The following is a 21,155-nucleotide window of genomic DNA, read 5'->3' as shown; positions in this document are numbered from 1 at the left end:
TAATAAGGGGCTTGCACAAAAGACCTCTAGGGTCATTTTTTGTTGGAGGACAATCAGCTTTGTAATTATTGTTCTTAGTGTGACCGGGTCTTAAGACTCTTTATTTGCACAAACGTTTCCATCAGTGTAGCCTAACAATAAGCATACGTGCTCTGACACATTGAGACATAATGAGACATCCCCTCGCCCCCTCTTCAAGCTATAATTTAATGCATAAAAAAAGTTATGAGGATGGAACAATTCATATTTTATCATCTGATTTCTTGGATCCATGTTTAAATGTTAAATCAATGACATCCAATATAGTCACTGTCTTGGGGGCTTATATGCAGCAAATCATACTGCTGAAAACGCAATATTTATAAGCTGCGCTGAGCTGACTTTCCATCAATAAACGTTTCAGAAAAACAAAACATTGTGCTCGTGTCTTGGAATGGGGAATGAATTGAGCTCCCACTCTATTCTGCTTCATGTCCCTAGATGCCTCTTTCCTTAGAACAGATGCATTGTAAAGGCCTTGGCAGTTTGGTCTAAAATTACAGTGCATTGTGTTGGGTAGCCCACCTCCTACTTGCATGCTAGAATGAGGAACATCAGTCAAACTCTGCAGGGTTGGAGTCATTCACCCTGTGGGCAAACACACACACACACACTACAATACAGTTCTGCACATCAAGTGTGTACACGTAAGTACACACATACACTCGAAAACACACATGCACCCCACTGGTATGAAAATACTGTCAAAATAAACAGAAGGCAAAGTGAAGACCCCACATAGAGAAGTATACAGAAATCTAAAAGTAACACTTCAAACCACCAAAAATGAAATGACTTCACTAAAAACAACACAAACAACAATAAAAATTAAATCAACTTAATTAAGTATCAAACAAAACATAAAAAAAAAAAAACAGTACAGTCCAGACCATACTTTTTTATTTTTTTTTTATGTTTTTTGTAATGTTAAAAAATATATATACTTTTTTTTCAGCATAAAAATTTAAATGAGATGAATTGAACAATTAACATTAAATTTCAAAATGTCTTGGTATACACTTTGTCCCCTGCAGCTATAAATATAATTAATTCATTCAAAATTTTTCTTTCCAGGTTAAAATAAAAAGGTTCTGGACCCCGCTGGATGTTTTACAGGTATGTGGTGTATTGTTTTCTGTGTGTTTTGCTAGCTTATCCACCTGGCAGGTTATGGACAGAAAATAGTTTGTTTGTTCCATTTTGTTCCATTATGCTGAGAAGAATAGGTGTGTGTGTTTGTGTGTGTGTGTGGGCGAAAGTGAGTGTGTTGATGGCTTTTTACGTGAAGCAATTATAATGTTTATGTGAAATATGAGTCTGTGACATTGTATTTGTTTATTAAACATTCAGTGTGAGCTGTGCTGCAACTACAAAACTGAGGCTTCTGCAATAATAAACAGGCAATTAAAAAGTGAATTACTGCAGCTCCAATTACCAGACTGACACCACAGCGCTCCACACCAACTGGGTAATTACAGGCAACAGCTCGAGCGGAACACTGGCCAACCTGCGGATGTGTAGATGAATGTGTGTATCTTTGCATATGTGTGTGTTTGATGCTAGTAAACTGGTCATTATTTTCAGCAGAAGCAGCCAGAGAGAAACGTTCGTAAATTTGACTGTGGTTTCTCTTTTCCTCTCTCCAGGAATTGACCTAAGGTGCAGGTTTTAAAACGAGACGTCATGTTTATGACGGGTCTAGCGCAACGCATGATTTTATTGTCTGCCTGTAAAGGAATCCTCCGGCTGACTGACAGAGACTCAGTCTCCGTTTGGGAGAGTTTAGGCTCTATGGTGGGTGGGTGGCTGCCTCGGGACGCAGTCGAGAGTCTACACGGACAGCTCAAATACTGTTCAGTTCCTGCACGCCTCATGGGTTTGATTTTTACATGCATCATTGGCACTGTCAAAACATTTTCCTTTCCTTTCTTTAATACTCTCTTCAGTTTTTATTGTCAGACCTGAGGGGGCTGAATGAATCAGAACTAATAAAACAATAAAACCCACTGTGAAATGTAAAGTCATCTGATTTATTTCATGTTTAGTGCAACGTAATTCAAGAACAATAGCCTGGCACAAACTGAATTTTCTACAAATCTGGATATCTGTGCTGCTTCACAGACCCAGTCAATGCAACGAGCCATGGCTGGAGAAAAACAAGTGGTTCATATGTGAAAAGAGCCCAATGAAGAGTACAAGAGGCAGGGAGCACTGGGGTTTGTGGTCGTGGTAGAGCTCTGCTATTTCTCCTGCTGACCTTTCCAGGGCCAATTAGGGTAGAGCTAGGAATGAGCGGTCAGTGCTGTGCTGGCTGAAAGCCTGTCTTCTGTGGCACTTTAGTGGATGTTGTTTTGATCTGCTTTGTGTTTTTATAATGAGCTTTTGGCTCCTGAGCTCCTCCGGGGGTTTAGGAGACGATGAGGCTTAGGCTCGGGTGTGTGAGTGTGTAAATTATCCTGTGAGTGTGTATACAGTATATGTGTTGATCTTTGTGTATGATTTGCATTTTGTATTTACTAGAATAAAAGCAGAGAAAACTGTGAAAAAATGAAAGATGGGATGACAGAACAAGAGAGAAATAACAGTTAGGAAGGAGTATTTAGGAATGCAAATAGAAAAAAACAAAATGAAGATGGAGAAAGAAAAGAAAAAGAAAAAGGTAAAAAGAAAAGTTAGAAAGGAAGGAAGGAAAGATGGACAAGTGACAGGAAAGAATTTAAGTGGAGAAGGAAAAAAGGAGGAGAAGAAAAGAAATTGGGAGAGTATAGAAAGAAAGAAAGAAAGAAAGAAAGAAAGAAAGAAAGAAAGAAAGAAAGAAAATGAAATTAAAGATGAAGAAATAAAAAGGAATGAATGAAGCAGAGGAGGAGGAAAAAGGAGGAGGAAAGAAAAAGCAATTAGGGAAGATTAAAGAAATGAAAGAAAAGGAGGTAGAGGAAAAAAAGGGCAGGAATGAAGGAAGAGAGGAGGGGAAAATAGAAAAGAAAAGAGTGAATGGAAGAAAATGGGAGAAGAACAAAAGAAAGAAAAGAGGAAATTAATAAGGAGAAAAAGGAAAGAAAGAAAGAAATAAACAAGGAATAAGTGAAGAAATAAATGAAGAGGAAGAAAAAAGTGGAAAAAGGTAATGAAGAGAGTAAAAAAGTGGGAGGAATGAAAGAAGGAAACAGGAGGAAAGTAAAGATGGAGAGAAGGAAGGAGGAAGGGAGGAAAAGCAGAAGGAAAGTGAGAAAGCAAATTAGGAGGAGGTAAAGAAGAAAGGAAGGAATGAACCAATAACAGAAGGGAAGGTAAAGAAATTAAAAAAATGGAGGAATAAAAGAAAGTGCTGTGTCGACTTTGAGCGATGACTTTACAAATAACTCTTTTATTAGACGGAAGCATGTGTAATAATCTCTGCAGGTGTGTGTGTGCGTGTGTGTGTGTGTACTTCAGTACGTCCAGTCTAAGCCTCCCTGAGCCCCATGTGTGAGCTACAGTGACATAATGAGAAATCTCTCTAGAGGTTTGGCTTGACTGGGTTTTTAGATTACACACCACAGCTGTTGTTCCTTCTATCTCTCTCACACATTCTCTTGGGAAAGTGTATAGCATTTAAAGAATCAATCACCTCCATACTATCAAGGGGATGATATGTCTTTCTTATATAAACTCGCACACCCCTTCACAATGCACCCACTATAGAGTGCAGCTTGTAGCCCTGTACAGTCACTGACTGTCTCACTGTGTTTGCTGGTGGAGATTCTGTATTGTTCCCAGTGGAATATCACTGTCAAGTGCATGTACTGTAGTCTTTGACCACTCTGCTCATCCCTTTGCCTCTTTTAATTCCCTCTATCTCCCTCTTAACCAGGACAGCCTACGCTTCCAATTCTTAGCTTCTCGGAGTATCATATTTAACCGGGCACATCACCATTCACCAGCAAATCCATGCTTCCCTCTCATTACAGCAATTTGGGCCTCTCAAACTATAGCTCTGACATAAAAGAGAGCAAAAAAGCCTGAGAGATAGATTACTCAACCCCATGAGCTCACTTTCTCCAACTCTACTCAGATTTGCAGTGATGGAGGAGAGAGGCAGCACACTAAAGCAGCTCACATAGTCATTAATAGCCTTTGGAAACATATGCAAGCACACACAAACACGTTTTTTAAAGAATGAGGGGGAGTGATGTTAAACATACACTGTTCGATTTTATACCGCAAGTTACATAGGATCCATTTTTCTGTAGGTGTGAGAGAACGCAGAGTCCTTCTACTGTATAATCTAAATGTAGCCTCTGTTATATTTGTCAGTGAAACTGTGGAGGAAAGGGGAGATAAAAGTGCAAGGCTGCAGCAAAATGAGAGGGGAAAAAGAAAAAAAACGGGATCGGTTTGACTTGAAAAACACTGTGCTTGAGCCCAGGGTAACTTCTGATGATTTGCCTCGCTTTCTGCTTTCATTTTTTTTAGTTCTCATCCAATCATTTCAGTGGGAGAGAGGGCACATTTACTGGTGCACACAGACAAGGGTGCACACACACACTTTTCTGTACTCCACATAACCTACTGTTAATGGTTTTTAAATGGTAATTTTGCTGCAACAACAGAACTCGTGCTGTTCTCAAACTCCTCGTCGCGGCATACTAAAACACTGCTGGAAGCAGGTAGGGCTGGACAGATTTGCAGTTTGGCTGAGAATGTGCTGTAAATAGTGTAGCAGACACATAGCTGGAAGCGACTTCGGTTTTAGTTTATTATTATCAGAGCTTGTGAATTATGCTCAGCTGTGAACAATGTCACCTAATATTCTTGGGCAAAAGAGGTCCGGAGGTTTGAGAGGTTTAGATTAGCTTGGCCGGGAGGGGGGTGGAGGCAGAAGCAATGGACTCTGATGCGCTGCCTCGCCGCCTGGGGGGACGCATCCGAGCAGCGGGGCTCTGTGATCTCAGCACACCCTGCCATTAGAGATGCCAGCTGTGTCACACACACACATACAAATGGAAAAGAAGAATATGACAAAGACAGAAGGAAAGAGTGATAGGGAGAGAGGCAAGGAGGTAGAGAAGACAAACTAAGAGCCTTTCAGAAAGGAAGATAAATGACTCGTCTCACTTCACAAGCTTCCGCTTTCTTCCTCCTGCCTCTATTCAATAGTGTTTTTTTATTTTTTTTTATCAAAGCATAATCTGTGTGGATAATGCTGAGAGGCAGCCAGGTCTCGTTATATAAGTGCAGTGGATCACATACTGACAGCTCAAGCCCCTCTGCACACAGAGCGTGGAAATCGCCCTGATAGTTTTAAACAGCCAGCCGCAACGAGACATTACAACACAAACTGAGGGGAAAAAATCAGGTGCAATAAAGCAGAAGGTGTTCAATTTATACTGTATACCAGTCTCAGGAGTGGTGGCCAGTGGGTTTTAATGGCAATGTAGAAGTAATAGAGTCTCAATGGAAGTGTGGGGGGTGCACCAGTGTGGAAATATCAGGATGGCCCTGGGGTCCAACAGTTGCATAAAAGCCTGTCCACTGTCCCTTCTAGACCTAATACATTCAATTTGGCTGGTTCGCTGCATTAAATCCATGCATGCACACACACATACACACAACACGGTACGGTGACCACGATGCAATTTGAATATAATTTCATCATGTCAAAGGTCAGCTCGAGTCGGCGTGCAAGGATGTGGCCTTTTGAACCGGAGAGGTTAAGGATGTTGCCCTGGTGCTTATATAAACACAGCCCCCTCGATGGCCCCTAGAAATAACACAAAGACGCATGCATTCAAGCATAGTCAGCGTAACGGGAGGCTGAATCGCTGGTCGCTAAGTGATCGTGGTGCAGCCAACATTATGCTCTCAACATTTGTACTCTGCATAATGCATCTGCATAATGCTCACAAACACCTCTTAAAGATCGCATTTGCATCCTGACAACATAATTGTGCAAGTACACTCACAGACCTCGGCCAATTACTGTGAGATTACAAGAGCATGATATCGTTTCTTATGCTAAAATCTAGGCACACAGAAAACAGACTCTCTAGGAACGAAAGGTTACAGAATGGCAAAGCGGTGAGAGGGTGAATGTGGCAGTCGAATAAGCTACGCACCATGTCCTGCCCGCAGGGGGGCGTGGGATCTGGCGGCAGGCACGAAGTGATGAGGCATATGTTGAGGGACGTACAGCTCCCCAGGCTCCTCTGCCAGAGCCAGGGCTGACCCCAAAGTCAGCGGTGGCAGCCAGAGAGCCAGGCGCAGGCAGACGCGGAGCAGGATGGAAGCAAGACCACCAGGAGCCCCGCAGGGCCACAGACGCAGCATGCTACCAGAGTGCAAGGACTTTAAAGAAGGGCGTCCTTAGACCACCTGGCAACCCATGTCCTGCTCAAGCCTCGGATCCTGACCATGCAACAGTCCAATCACTGATGGAGAGGCAGAACAACAGCATGTGCTGAATCCGCATGGATAGGGAACTTCCACAGAGTTCTCCCGCAAAAAAAGAGCACGGATGAGGTAAACTTCAGAAGGATAATGATCCTGGGTTAAATTCCTCTCTTCATGGCATTTAAAAACACAAAATCCTCCACAAAGGAACCACGGAATCAGATCCAGTACTCCAGTAATGTAGGTGTAGTGGTGTATTGGAGAAGAGGGAGAAAAGAGTGAGCAGCCTTTGTTACAGACCTCCCAGCAGTCCTGGACTTTTCCTACCGCCTGAGTCCCAGCTGTATCCCATGAAGACAAGGCTGCATCCCTCGTTATCCCCGTTGAGAGAATAGGCGAGGAGCAGGGAGAATACCAGAAGCGATGGCACACACAAGACGAGATCGCCGCTGCAGCATTTAACTCAATACAGAGTGCCTCTCCCCCTCCCCAAACGACAAACACACTCTCTCTCACACACACACCACATAAGAGCTGCTGCTGCTGCTTCTGCTGCTGCCTGGCTGGCTGAGACCGCACTGACTCTCAGAGGAAACATTAGCAGACACACCAAGGGAGGACATGAAGAGAGAACCAAGAAAGGGCAAGAGTGGTCAAGTGCTCCTCATGTGAAAAAGGTGCTCAAGAGTTTCTGGAAATGTCAGCGTTAAGAAAGTCCTTCCTCTTCTCTCACTCCTTACAGCGTCTCTGTAGCGGAAGCGATCCTAAGCAGCATGCTTGGAAGAAAAGACCCTCTGAATGAAGAGAAGGGGAAACAGAGAACGGTGAAGCTTGGCTGAGTTTTCCTCCCCCTCTTTTCCTCTCTCCCTCCCCCTCGATCATCAGGGAGGTGCATGCAGCTGTGGAAAGGGGGGTCTCATGTCTCGTCCTCCTAATCGTTCTTTCTCTCTTCCTGTCTTCGTTTCTCCTTGACAGAGGGGTGGCTCAAGAACAGTCCAGCTGGAATTCAGAGAGTGTGGGCTCTCTCTCCCTTCACAAACTAGTCAAACCTTGATATACTCCTCCCTCTTTGGCCATTGTGTAGCTGAATGGGTTCTCTCACTGGAAGGACAGTCATTGGGCACACTTCAGAACCACGGACAGCACCTTACTAGCGAGATTCAACAATAGCTTCAAGGCTTTAAGCAAGGCTTAAAATGCAATTGTAATCGTTTTTTATCTGAATAAATTTGCGATGAAACTGATTAATTTTACAGTTTATAAAAATGAGGGCAAGTCATGTAACCCAAACGTGTTGCCATCTGCCTAATTTGTACCAAGTGACAAGTATGATAAGTCAAAATACTGCTTAGATGGATGCCAAGGTTTTGACGTCAACAACAAAAAGACACAGGAAACGTTTTCTTAAAGGGACAGTAAAAAAAAAAAAAAAAAAAACATAAATTTGGTCATCATTTACTCACGTTCCAATTTTGTACGACTTTCTTCTGTGGAATACGAAAGAAGATATTTGAAAAATTTTGTTCATACAACAAAACAATGTTGAGCCTCACAAAATTCATTCCACAGAAGACAGTAAGTTAAGGTTTAGAATGACTTCTTGACTTTATTGACTTTGCTTGATTATATGGTTAGCATTTAGCATTGTATTTTTTACCCTGCTGTCCAAGACTGGTCACAACCCCCCAGTTGAGAACCAAAAACCCAATCCAGTCTACTAGACAGTAGAACAGGGTGTGCAAATGTGCAGTTTAAAAGTGTCATCAGTCAAAACCTCAAATCTAGTGTGTCTTTGATTTGTTTTGTCACTAACAAATGAAGCAAAAAGGAACACATTAAATTAATATGGTGTAAGATTCACCCTCTCCCTGATGTGCACTTCACATTGTGGGTGCGTTTGCTTGTTGGTTCAAGGAGGAAGTCTGCAGGTGTGCTTCTCCACACAGACTTCAGTTGGAGTGTGAAGAAAGATGCACTAAAAGTGACACTGGTGCCATCTCCTCTCACACAAGGAGATCGTTGCTTCTCCCTCCTCTCAGCTTTGAGCATCGTTAGCACTGTATAATTAAAGTTGACAAAGCCGGGTGATCAGAGCCGCCTCGCCAGGGGCTCCAAGACAGACTGCAGCAGAAGCTGATACTGCTCTATTTGAAAGACAATTTTATCATTGTGACTTTAGCAATACCAAGTGTTGTACATAATGAAACATCATTTCACAACTTCAGAGGTTTATGAAACAATTTGGGAACCAGTCTGCTGCATTCATAGCAAGCTAATTATTCCCTGCGATATTAAAAGAATGCGAGAACCCAGCCTGCGAAATGAGCATGTGCTTCAATTTCTGTTTACAAGGCTGCCACCTAATGGTGAACGCTGGGTGTCGCTTTGAGCAGCGGACCCTCGCCATTCTCTGGCAGTCACATGTTTGAGCCAATCCATTTCTTTTTTCAGCTGACCTCAAAAGCAGATTCAAAGGAAGTAGAGCATGTTTTAATACTGGTGCTTTCATTCTGTGTTGGAAAAAAGGAGAAATAAGTGGAAAAGTCTGTTTTTCCTTCCTTCCACTCGTTTCACTCCAGCTTTTGTGTCCAATTTTTACTGTTCTGTTGTTCTGCCCTCCTTTTTTTATAAAGGAAGGAGGAATGATTCATGCAGTGAAAAGAGAACAAATAAATAATGAACCCTCTTCCTATCTATCCACTGACTACAGGAAGCATGTCTCAACTCTCCCCACCCATGATGCTCCAGTAACCGGTTGGATGTTGTTTATTAAGAAACAAGATCGCCGATAAGCAACAAGCTAATTAAAAATGAAGCACATCTTTAAATACATTTTGTTTGGTTAGAGAGCAGACGGTTGATGAATGCCGTCATGAATGGTGCGATTCATCGTTTTTAATATCACATTTCTCACTTGAGAATCAGGTTATCTCTTCATAGCTGTGGTCATTGTTTAATCACGCAATTCTTTCATCTCTTATCTACGCTCTGCCTCTTTAACAGTATTTATACCGAGCAAATCAGCTTTGCATTCATTGGAGAACTCTGCCATTTCTCCTTGCTAGTTTTCTAAAGTGCTCTTTGATAGCCAGCTCAAACCAAATGGCGCATGTTGATCATAGTTTGATGAGCCTAATGGACAAATGCACCCAACTCGTGTTCAGAATTAACTTTTGCCAAAATGGCCAATAATGAAGAAATTGTTAAATTATACCAGCATAATCTTTCCTACAGACCATGAAACAGACCTTTTCCTTAAGAAAATGTTCTTTATTGTTAATGTAACACTTAATGTTAATACATGAAAATTATGATAATTATGAAAATTGAAACATAGAAATAGAAATTAAGACAATTCACCAGCCTAATATTTCCTACAGTCCATGAAATGATACCATTTTCTGTATTTTTAATTAACCATTTAAAATTAATAAGTAAACATATATTTGCCATTATGAAAATTAGATTTAGTTATTTTCTTTTCCTTGCAAATAAAAAATAGATTGAGAAAATGGACCAGCCTTCTACAGGCCATGAATCCATATTTTTTCAGTATTTTTATTAAAATATGAATATGAATAATGAAGCATAACATTCATGCATTTTCAACATGAAAATGTGATATTTTGTTTTTTTCCTTACATGAAGATAGAAATTGATAAAATCTACCAGCCTAATATTTCCTACAGACCATGAAACTGAACATTTTCTTTCTGTATTTTGAGTAAACATTTAATATGAATACGTAAACATATATTTGTCATTATGAAAATAAGATTTTTTTCTTGCATAGAAATAGAAATTAGGAAAATTTACCAACCTTATATTTCCTACAGTCCATAAAACTATATTATTTTCTATATTTTTTAATTAAACATTTCAAATTAATACGTCAACATATATTTGTCATTATGAAAGTTAGTTTTAATCCTTTTTCCTTGCACAAAAATATAAAGTGAGAACATTTACCAGCCTACAGTTTCCTACAGGCCATGAAACCTTATTTGTTTTCTGTATTTTACTAAAATATGAATATGAATAATGAAGCTTTACAATATTCATGCATTTCCCATCATGAAAATTATATTATTCATTTTTTTTCTTACATAAAAATAGAAATTGAGAAAATGTATCAGCCTAATATTTCCTAAAGGCAATGGAACCATATTTTTTCTGCATTTTTAAAATTAAAACATTAATATAATTAATAAAACATAACAATAATTATGCATTTGTCATCATGAAAATTTGATTATTTTAGTTAAATATTAAACATTTCTTACTAGCCATGAAGCACTGTTTTTAACAAAACCATTAATTTTATAAAATAAAAAAATATTAATAACATAAATATTATTAATTTGGTCATTATCTCACAATTAAACAAAACAAAAACATGAAGATCATTATTTTGTTCCTCAAATTTTTATATTAGTGGATTAACACAAGAACGTTTCCGCATATATTCCTTCAAATGTAATCAAACCATATACTGTATACAGTAATGTTGCATTTACAAATAAAGTTCCCTGTCATTTTTATTCACATTTAGCAAGTGGCAACTGTTTATTCTTGACCCTGCACCCAACCTGCAGGGATCTGTGCATTGATCAGTGCACACACTGTGTATGTGTTAATGAGAGCTTGTTTCAGAGATGGAGAATTGAAGCTGAGTAGGTCTGTAGTATGTGTAGTGCAGGTCTTGATGAATGATGTGGTCATGCATGTCCACAGCTGAGTCTCAAACCCAGGCTTTACTCTCTGCCACTATGCTCAAACAAAGCCTCTTTCTCTTTGCACTGCCTTCACGGTCTGATGATCAATGGGCTTCTACACATCTAAATGAGCCTTTGTGTGTGTGCGCATGAGCATATGACCATGCAGGAACATTAATATTGCGTGCACATATCATTCTGTCTGTTCCTTGCTCAAATAAGTGCCCAGTAAATGATGGATTCAGTCTGCAATCATTAACCCATGGGCTTACATACAATAATGATGGCGAGATCCACCAATTTATTCATTTATCGATCTGAATCACCGTAGAATGGGGGGAGTAAGCTAAAAGAAATGTGTTTTTCTTTATAATTCTAATTAGGTAGCAAAAGCGATCCTATCGTCCTCTGCCATTCTCATCTCTTAAAAAACACTGAATAGATTCCAGCGAGGTGTGGGGATGCGGATGATGTAATGCAAGCTGTCTATGTGGTTTCTTCCTCCTGAACAAAGGCGGGCTCTTATCAGTTTGGCAAACCCGCAGAATGGATTAGCTGTGCATGGCTTGAGCCTGTAATAGATCTCAAGGACTTTCACTCTGCTTCAGATTCCTGGCACTCAGCACTTTCACAGGCTACAAGCACTAGGGGTTTTCACACCAAAATTAGTCAATGCGCTTCTTGGGGTACAGCTCAATATTACAAACCCTTTCAGAAATGTTTCCCTCTACATATAATTTATATGTATGAGAAACAGTTCACTAAATCTATTTTTTACTCAACATGATGCAGATCCCCAGCTTTGCAGTGTCCACCAACCCCCTCTAGTGGTGTAGTAGAAGACTGCACAGTTTTAGAAGTGTGCAGTAAGAACAATACGACTATATTCAAAATGGAATACTAATTTAACCCAGTATACACTGTAATACTATGAATAATAGGGTTGATATGATTTTACCCTTATGCATTAAACAGGATGACCTAGTATGCATATTGGCCACAATGATCACAAATTGACATTATGTGTGAAAATGCACAATTACTTTTAAAATGACACGTAGACTTCTCTCTCTGAATCAAACAGGTCATGTGACAACAGTGTAGCATACTATTTTGAAATATTTGTTTTTCACAATGCGTACACACGTCGTTGCACAGTTTCACATGCTATTTTTAAAAGTAGCGGGAGCATGTGGTGTATTCTGTGCAGTATGCAGTACACAGCATGCTAGTATTCTGTTCTGGAAATAGCTACTTTCTAAGGGTCACTGAGATTCCATTTTAATTCAATGTGACATGTCACATCTGATGCATCAGTGGAATCTCATATTTTTTGACTTCAGTCCTTGTATTGTGAAGTATAGTAGGCCTATGTGGGTTTTGAATATGAATCGGGTTGTTTATTTTTCACAGTTTATATATTCAATACCATTTTCTAAAAATATGATAGTCATCAAAGTGGCTGACGTTTTTTAGAATACCATAAATAATAGCGGCGCCAAGTGCTCTCATCCATTGACAAACCAATTTAGGTGGTTCTGGATCAGTGTGCTGGGTTTTACTACAGGAGCTGTAAAAAAGGAGAAATGATAGACTCACGGTCATTGCAGAGCGGCCCTCCAAATGATGTCATGCTGCAGTCGCAACTGAACCCCTCCCACTGCTGCAGACACACACCCTGATTGGAGCAGGAATCCTCTTGACAGGTAGTGCTGGGGCCTGAAGAGACCGATGACAGAGTAGTGTACAGAGAGAGAGAGAGAGAGAGAGAGAGAGAGAGAGAAACAAACAGACAGGAAGAAAAAGAGATGGGTATATAAATTCATAGGCCCCTTACGACATAAAAATCCACACTAGTGAAAAGCTTTTATTGCAGCAGAAACAGCCACACAGAACCGTCCCATCTGCTCACTCCCCTAGATGAAAAACCAACTACCAGTGAGGACAAAATCTTCTTTTTAACTAAATATTAATCTTTCTCAGATACTCTTTAGGGATTGGGTGAAGACAAATAGTTTATAAATACATTAAACATAGTATAAATAATATAATATATATAATTTATTAAATAATTATTCACACAAATGTATTACATTTACATGTAACTATTGTACAAGAAACATAAACCTTTTCCATTTTAGCGTGATTTCATATAGCATAATGAGTGTGCTTATTTTAGCTTATGTTATGACATTATCTTAGATTCATGAACTCTGGTGATCACCAAATAAAGTCCTGTACAAAATATTAGAAGGAATACTTAGTAATTTTTTTGTCCATGTTTGTTCACAGCATCCAAAATGACAGTATGCACTGAGTATGTACAGTACTACATTTGATGAAAAAATTACTTCATGACAGTTAAAAGTTACATTCTGTAATTATGCATATATGTAGTGAGTAATACAATCTAGACACACTATATTGGGTATGTATGACCTCAGCTACACCATTTATAAATATAATAGAATAGTAAAATGTCCACTGGATGCACACCTGGCATTTTTATTAATACTACATTTTCAGACATATCATTCATTTGACATACTGCTTTTCACATGATATATTAATAAGTAAGTTACAGTTACAGTTAGACTTACACTGACACCTAGTGGTTTAGATGTACTCCTGCTCAAAATTTTAGGTCAGTAAGATTTGTAATGTTTTGATAGGAATCTCTTATGCTTAACAAAGCTGCATTTATTTAATATAAAATACAATAAATGCAGAACTACTGTGAAAAAGATCACAATTATAATAACTGTTTTTTTATTTGAATATATTTTGAATACTTCATTGCTATGATGGCAAAGCTGAAGTTTAATAGCAGTCATTACTCAGGTCTTCAGAGTCACATGATCCTTCAGAAATCATTCTAATATGCTAATTTGTAACATTTCTTATTATAATGAAAGTTGAAAATGTGCTTATTATTGTTAATATCATCAATACGGAAATCAATGCTTATTAAACTGCTTAATATAAATGGATTAATTTATTTATGATTCTTTGATCTAAATGTCACTACAGAAACATGCTATTTCCAGTAAGTCATGATTAACTTATTTCACAAGTAAAAGTATATAATAATAGGTGACCTGCTACATTTGGTACTTTAAAGGTATATTTTAGTACTTTTCATAAGGTACGGCTCCAGTGGCAGATTTTCTACCTTTATTCTTAAATGTGTAATACTGAGTCTTTGTCTCAGGTAAGAATGATTTTTAGAAAGTACTTTTTAAAACTTTTTAAACAAGGTAAAAAAACAAATGACTGAGTGTGCCTTTAATCGGTCTCATTACTCAAGAAGACATTAAATGTGGACAGGTGACTTGATTTTAAAGTGCAATCCAAGCATTGCACCAGTGGCTGTGTGACAGAGTAGCACTGGCGGTAATGCACAGTGTATTGGCTGCAGTAATAATACAGGCCCCAGTGTGATAATAACATCTGCTCCTAGTATTGCTGAGGTGGGTTTAAAGCAGCAACACTCCCTGGGGACTCGGGGCTGTAAGATAAATGGGGGCCGTCTGGAACAGCTCATTTTGTGTTCGGTCTACAGAAGCGAAGCGACGGGGCGACGGGCCAGGCATATTACAGCCTGCGGAAACACTTCTGTTCTCATTTCTCTCATTACTTCAGTCGGCATGTAAAACAGGCCCCTGGCCCTCAAACGATCCCTCCTCTCCATCACTCAGCCATTTGGCCAATCAGTCGCACACTTGGGGCTTGGCCACTTGACTCGGAAGTGAAGCGAGTCTGGCAGGGAGAAGGAGGAGGAGAGAGAGAGCCGCTCGCACAGCCGCCGGTACGATCCCGATGAGCTGCGTTCTTCCTGTCTCACCTGATCTGTCTGAGCGAAGCTCATTTAAAGTCTCAGGCAGAGAAACAGAGGGTTGGCTCGCTCCCCTGATGAGCTTCTCTCGAACCGAGTGTTATATATCTGAGCGGAGTAATCTGGCTTCGAGAGATTCCCTAACCGCTTGGGAAATTCCATCTAGTTTTAAGGCCCTTATCAGGGGGTAAAGGCTATAGACTATTTCCGTCGCAGAAGGAGCTGAAACCGCATGCAGTGGGTGGAGGGGGGGCACTGCTGGAAGAGGGAAGGGGGACGCATGCCTCCAGTAAACAGCAAAACAGATGTACGCTCCAATGAAAAGAGCAGTGACAGGTAAGTGAGGGAAAACTATGACACAGGACACTCTTAGACAGTTTAAGACTGGGAGGCTGTAAATACAAGGTATTTACGGTGATGGAGTTACTAGACTGGCTGCCGGGCAAATGTGATCTACGACATCAGACGGTCACACTGGAGTAGGGGAAGAGGGGGCATCGGTTAAGACACACATATGTCTATCTACCTTGCAAGTCAGCTTTCAGCAATGCAACTTTTGTCAGCCAAAACAAAACAAAATATATAAGATGTTAGTAGAGGCACTGGAATGTCTGTGATTATAACAAATTAAGGCGTTAAAAATATAGACAGACAGAGACCCAGGGAAGAAGAGAGGTGGAGTTAGAGATGACGAGAGAGACAGAGTCAGTCAGGAACAGACATGATAAAAGCCAGTGGTGTAGGTTTGGTTTGAACAGAAGGACATTTTTCAGCTATGATCGCTCTCTGTAAATGGGATCCCAAAATGACTGTAAAAACAAATATGTGTAATCATAATGTAAGGTTTATATGCATGTAATATGCTGTGGTTCTTAGCAAAATATCAACAATTCTTTTACAGCTGAATATACTGATGGTCGTATTGGAACAATCTGTGTGTATGTATTTTACATGACAAAATGTTACCAGAAATGTAAAAAATAGGTTTGCTTTTAAAAGTAGAGTTACAGATAGTCTGTTGTTAAGATCATTCCATTTATGTAAAAATGATTAATTGCAGTCTGTGATAAGGTTCCATTTAGATATCCAGGTAAACATATTTATTATAGAACTGCTATATTATTGTAGTGTTGGGCTTTAACAAAAGCTGCTGTTGTTGTTTTCATTTGATGCATTAGCGCCATTCATGTTTTTGAAAGAAGTCTCTTATTCTAACAGAGGCTACATTTATTTGATCCAAAATACATTAAAACAGTAACATTGTGAAATATAATAATTTAAAATAACTGTAATATATTCCTGTCATGGCAAAACTGAATTTACAATCTTCACGTCACATGATCCTTCAAAAATCATTTTAATATGCTGTTTTGGTCCTCCAGAAACGTTTCATATTATTATAACTGTTGAAAAACAGTTGTACTGCTTAATTTTTGTTTTTGCATAAACCTTGAAAAACATTTTTAAAGGATTTTCTGATCAATAGAAAGATCAATAGAAAAGCATTTATTTGAAATCAAATTTTCTGTAACAACATTCTCAGTATATAAATTTTTTTAAAAAGCAAACAACTTTTGAATGGCATGTAACTTCGTAAGCTTAAACATTACTGTTTCAATATTAAAATTATGTACATAATGTTACATATCTGAAACATCACTTTAAATAGGCACAATATCACTGTTAATAAATCTCATAACTATTCTTCTATTCCCCTTTTAAATTAGTTTTCCCTTTTGGAATGATTGCACTGCATTCAGTTTTAATGTATTCAATTCATCTTTTAAGGGCAGAAGACAAAATGGCATATTTTTGCTAGCTCTCGCAGCAGTCCTGTGGGCCATCCTCAGTTATGTTAGATGACTTGCTTTTATGACATCGTTATCGTTCTGAGCTTCAATGAAAAAAGGATTACTGTTAACTATTTTTCATTAATTAAAAGCTACTGGCAGTAACCAGTCTCTTTCCTCTTTAGCTTCATTATAGTTACAGCTTGGAAAAAACACAAGATCTCTTAACAATAAAAGGAACATGTCCATATCGTTCACCCCTAATCTACACTCCTGTTGCCAACAGAGAGACACAGAAGCCTGAAACCAGTTAAAAATGAAGAAGCATGAAGAAAACACAGAACAGACGAAGAAAGCAGAAAGGATGAACAAGTGCATGAGAGGAGACAAGGATTGGAGATTGTAGTCGTCATGCGAAGAACCTCGCTAAGCCGAGCTGGTGTATGTTTCATTCATACCGTTTTCCTCACCTTCGCACCCTCTCTCCACCTGGCCGGCGTTGGACAGTGCGTCTGACAGCAGGTCTGGCAAACGGCCGTTCAGGTCGACAGATGCCAAGCAGCCCTGGAAGCCCTCTTTAGAATGCACCAGCTTTGGCAAGTCCTTATACATCTCTTTGGCCACACCTCCCACATACAAATCACCTGTAGAGACAGGAAATATTATGCTCTTACTGACAATGTCTTTTCAAGTCAATTATCAAGGGAGCATGTTATGTACATTGCCATAGAAAAGACAAACCACTGCCCCCTGCTGGTTCACTTGTTTGTTGCAATGCACAACAACGTGAATGTCAATGTGAGGTAAAGAATGCATACAGGCTACATTTAGAAGTTTGTGTTCAGGGTTTTTTTTTTTTTTTAAGGAAATCATTTGATCAGACCTTATAGTAAAGACATTTACAATGTTAAAAATAACTTAGATTTAAAATAAATGCTGTCCTTTTAAATGATATTTTCATCAAATAATCCTAATATATATATATATATATATATATATATATATATATATATATATATATATATATATATATATATATATATATATTGGTTTTAAGGAAAATCTTAAACTTTCAAAATTGATAATAACAAGAAATGGTTCTTGAGCACAAAACCAGTCTAGAGTAATGGCTGCAGAAAATGCAGCTTTAATTACATTAATTAATAAAAAAAAACATAAATAGTAGTCTACACCCAATATAATATAATATAATAGAAACTATAATAAATATAATATAATATAATAAATAATATAATATAATATATAATATAATATAATAATAAATATAATATAAGAAAAATCATTCTCATTAATATTTTATTTTATATAATTCTTGTGTCTTGTTAAGCTCTAATGATCAGTTAAAATCATCCAGAAAAATCATTCTCATTAAGAAAACATCAAAAGTACCTTTCAGATCCAGGTTCTTGGCTCCCATGGTAGTCTGTGTGGTGATTTTGGTGTCTATTTTGACCGTATGGAGGTTGTTTGTATCTCGTGAGATCATCACATTGTGCCAGTGATTGTCATTCAGTGGTGTGTTGGAATTCCCTTTGATGAGATGAGCTCCATTTCCCAGGTCTGACACATAATGGAGATATCTGCATGCAAACAGTCATAAAAAAAAAATTAGCAAAGGACTCATTACAGTACATGTTCTATGCATTCAAATCAAACGTGGTGCATTAAAAACCAATAGAGCTCACCCTTTAACCAGCTCTACTACTATAAAGTCATTGCCATCTCCTCGGTTGTACAGGATGAGTCCATCTGGTGAAGTGGTTTTAAACTGGAAGAACAGGTGCATGGAGTAGTAGGCCTGAAGCGTGGGCAAGGTCACATAGCTAGATCGGGACTTGAAGGTCACCGGGTCTGCCACGATGCTCCTGTAGCCGATCATGGCATTCAATTCGCAGTAGTCGATGTCACCATTCTTGCACAGGTCAATGTAGGACATGCCATTGAAGGACAAACCCTGCAGGTGTCCAATGAAGTTGGAGGGCACGGCGGGCATATAACGCTTCTCTGTTACGATTCCTGTTTCCACATTGTGGAACTCCAGCTGTGTGTGGTCTCCTGTGATTTGACCTACCAGGGCGAATAATCGAAAACAGATTTAATGTAGGAAGGGGACAATGTCAAAGGATGACAATGCTGCATACAGTATAGACGATCATGTAGTAGACAAATGGGACACCATAAAGTCTTATGGAATTCACGGACTGCATGTACACAAAGTGTGCTATCTGGGACAGGGCCGCAGTATTGCCAAATGGGCCGACTTAAATTTACTGCAGCAAAATTTGATTTTTAATAAACATGGAAGACTAAAAAACCTTGAAGCATTAACAGTTGGAAGAATCTTAGAAGTGTTTTAGGGAATTTGAAGGAAAAAAGGTTAACTTCATCCTTCTGCAATCCAGTGGGAGAGAAAGAAGCCCTTAAATATTTAAAAAAAACAACCTCTTTTAAAGCATCCCATGAGGAAGTTCTTTCACTCTAAAATCAGTAAGGATATGTGAGAATAATGTATTCCCTCAGTGGTTTGGCCTCTGAATGCTTCAGCATTAAGTGAAATACCAATTCAAAGTGTCGAACACACACCAGTAAGTTCAGCAAGAAACTAAAGATGATTGTACTGCACTGTGGGAAAGCACTACCTTTTTCATTCAGTGGGCAAATTGCAAAAGGTGTTTTTGCCCTTGAGGAGCATTGAGGGAAGGCTATTGGAAGTGAGCCACTGAATCTCTTCAGGGAAGGCCCTTCCTCAAGAACGTTAGCAAAGAGTACATGCAATTATTAAAGGAAATAATTATGACCATGTAATACTCTGTGGAACGTCCCTGAGATTTATCTCAACACTACAGATGATTTACCTTACATGGGATTTTAAAGGAGTCATGCAATGCATTTTAACTGATTGCTCCTGCACTTATATAATGAGAGCATTTTTTGATCGCTTTCTGTATATAAGATTATCCCTATATAGACACTGCTAACAGGGGCATTGTGAAGTTAATGGCTTAGTCATTTTAATGTCACAATTGTCCCAATTTCAAATTCAGTGATCAAAAGAATAATTCATATTTTAAACTGGAGAGTTAGTTTTGAAATGTGTAGTATGTTTTTATGTGTAATTTATGTGTAAATATCAAGAACATTTTGATTCTCCATTTCATTACCCATTTAAAATTCTCTCATACATACATACATACATACATACATATATATATATATATATATATATATATATATATATATATATATATATATATATATATATATATATATATATATATATATATATATATATATGTATGTATGTATGTATAAAATACCAAGGGTTATTTATTTATTTATTTTCTTAAATAGAAACCCTGCTATTCACCTAAAGTCAATATCAACAAGGATATCTTTACCTATTTTATATGATTTGTATTTATAAGATTACACTACTATTCAAAGTTTGGGGCATTTTTATTTATACTTATAAATGTTGTTGTATTAAGCAGCACAACTGTTTTCAGTAATGATAGTAATAAGAATAATAAGAAACTGAAGCCATCATATGAATAAATTGCATTCTAAAATAGATTTAAATAGAAAAGTTATTTTAAAATATAATAATATTTCACACTGTTACTGTTTTTACAGTATTTTTCATCAAATCGTACTGACCCCAGACTTTTGAATGGCAGTGTACATGTTAACAGATATCCTATTTAATAGTTCATAGGTCATATTTAAATAGGTCAGTTTTATTCGCCACAGCAATCCTGAATCTTTGGTATGATTTGTAATTCAAAATAAAGCGTTAATCATATATATATTCATATATGATGAGACAATAACTTTCATCCGTCAAACTTTCCACTTCAAGCACTCTACACTTCATAATAGGACACAAGATGCTCACAACTTTCAAATCTGCATGTGTGTGTGTGTGAGTCTTAAGATGGTAAAACACTTGAGAATGTGGAGTACCTTCAGAGGGCTGCAGGTCATCCACCGTTAGCTTCAGACTTTTGCCTCTTCTGACGACACGAACTGTGTGCCATTCGTTGTCATTCAAGTTCTGGCCCGCAAATATGGTCTCTGGACCTTTACCTATAACATGTCCCACACAGCGGTTAACACAAAGAGCAGAGAGAGAGAGTGATAGAGAGACAGAGGAAGAAAGGGGTTGTGAAACGGGATAAACTAAAAAAGGGGTGTAGAGAGGTGACTGAAATCCATGTAATCATGGAAATGATATTCTCACACATCACATTCACACATTTAGATCTATCTACATCCTCTGGTCCATTTCATGATCTCTGCAACTGCCCTGTTATGAATCCAGCCTTGCCTTAAATAATGTATTTGTTAGTATACACAAAATGCAGTGAACAGAAATATCCCACT

At 38.3% G+C, this 21,155-nt stretch overlaps 1 protein-coding gene across 22 annotated transcripts in view; it reads right to left on the bottom strand.

Moving 5' to 3' along the window:
- The window catches only part of LOC109104764 (neurexin-1a), a 177,284-nt gene that overhangs the window by 48,824 nt on the left and 107,305 nt on the right, over nucleotides 1–21,155 (bottom strand). For 11 of the 22 annotated variants that reach the window (XM_042735465.1, XM_042735467.1, XM_042735480.1 and 8 more), the window contains 6 exons: nucleotides 20,736–20,858; nucleotides 18,458–18,839; nucleotides 18,162–18,352; nucleotides 17,210–17,395; nucleotides 15,488–15,514; nucleotides 12,726–12,845 (listed from right to left, as the gene is read on the bottom strand). In XM_042735465.1, coding sequence (XP_042591399.1) covers nucleotides 12,726–12,845; nucleotides 15,488–15,514; nucleotides 17,210–17,395; nucleotides 18,162–18,352; nucleotides 18,458–18,839; nucleotides 20,736–20,858 — 1,029 coding nt within the window. Of the gene's footprint in view, nucleotides 1–6,137; nucleotides 7,417–12,725; nucleotides 12,846–15,487; nucleotides 15,515–17,209; nucleotides 17,396–18,161; nucleotides 18,353–18,457; nucleotides 18,840–20,735; nucleotides 20,859–21,155 lie in introns of those variants that run through there. The other 11 variants (XM_042735481.1, XM_042735478.1, XM_042735482.1 and 8 more) reach the window with 5 other exon arrangements.

The sequence above is a fragment of the Cyprinus carpio genome, chromosome B12, assembly GCF_018340385.1.
Source record: "Cyprinus carpio isolate SPL01 chromosome B12, ASM1834038v1, whole genome shotgun sequence".
Classification (NCBI taxonomy): domain Eukaryota; kingdom Metazoa; phylum Chordata; class Actinopteri; order Cypriniformes; family Cyprinidae; genus Cyprinus; species Cyprinus carpio.
The sequence above is the reverse complement of the archived record's forward strand: the minus strand, read 5'-3'. Positions and strand labels throughout refer to the sequence as shown.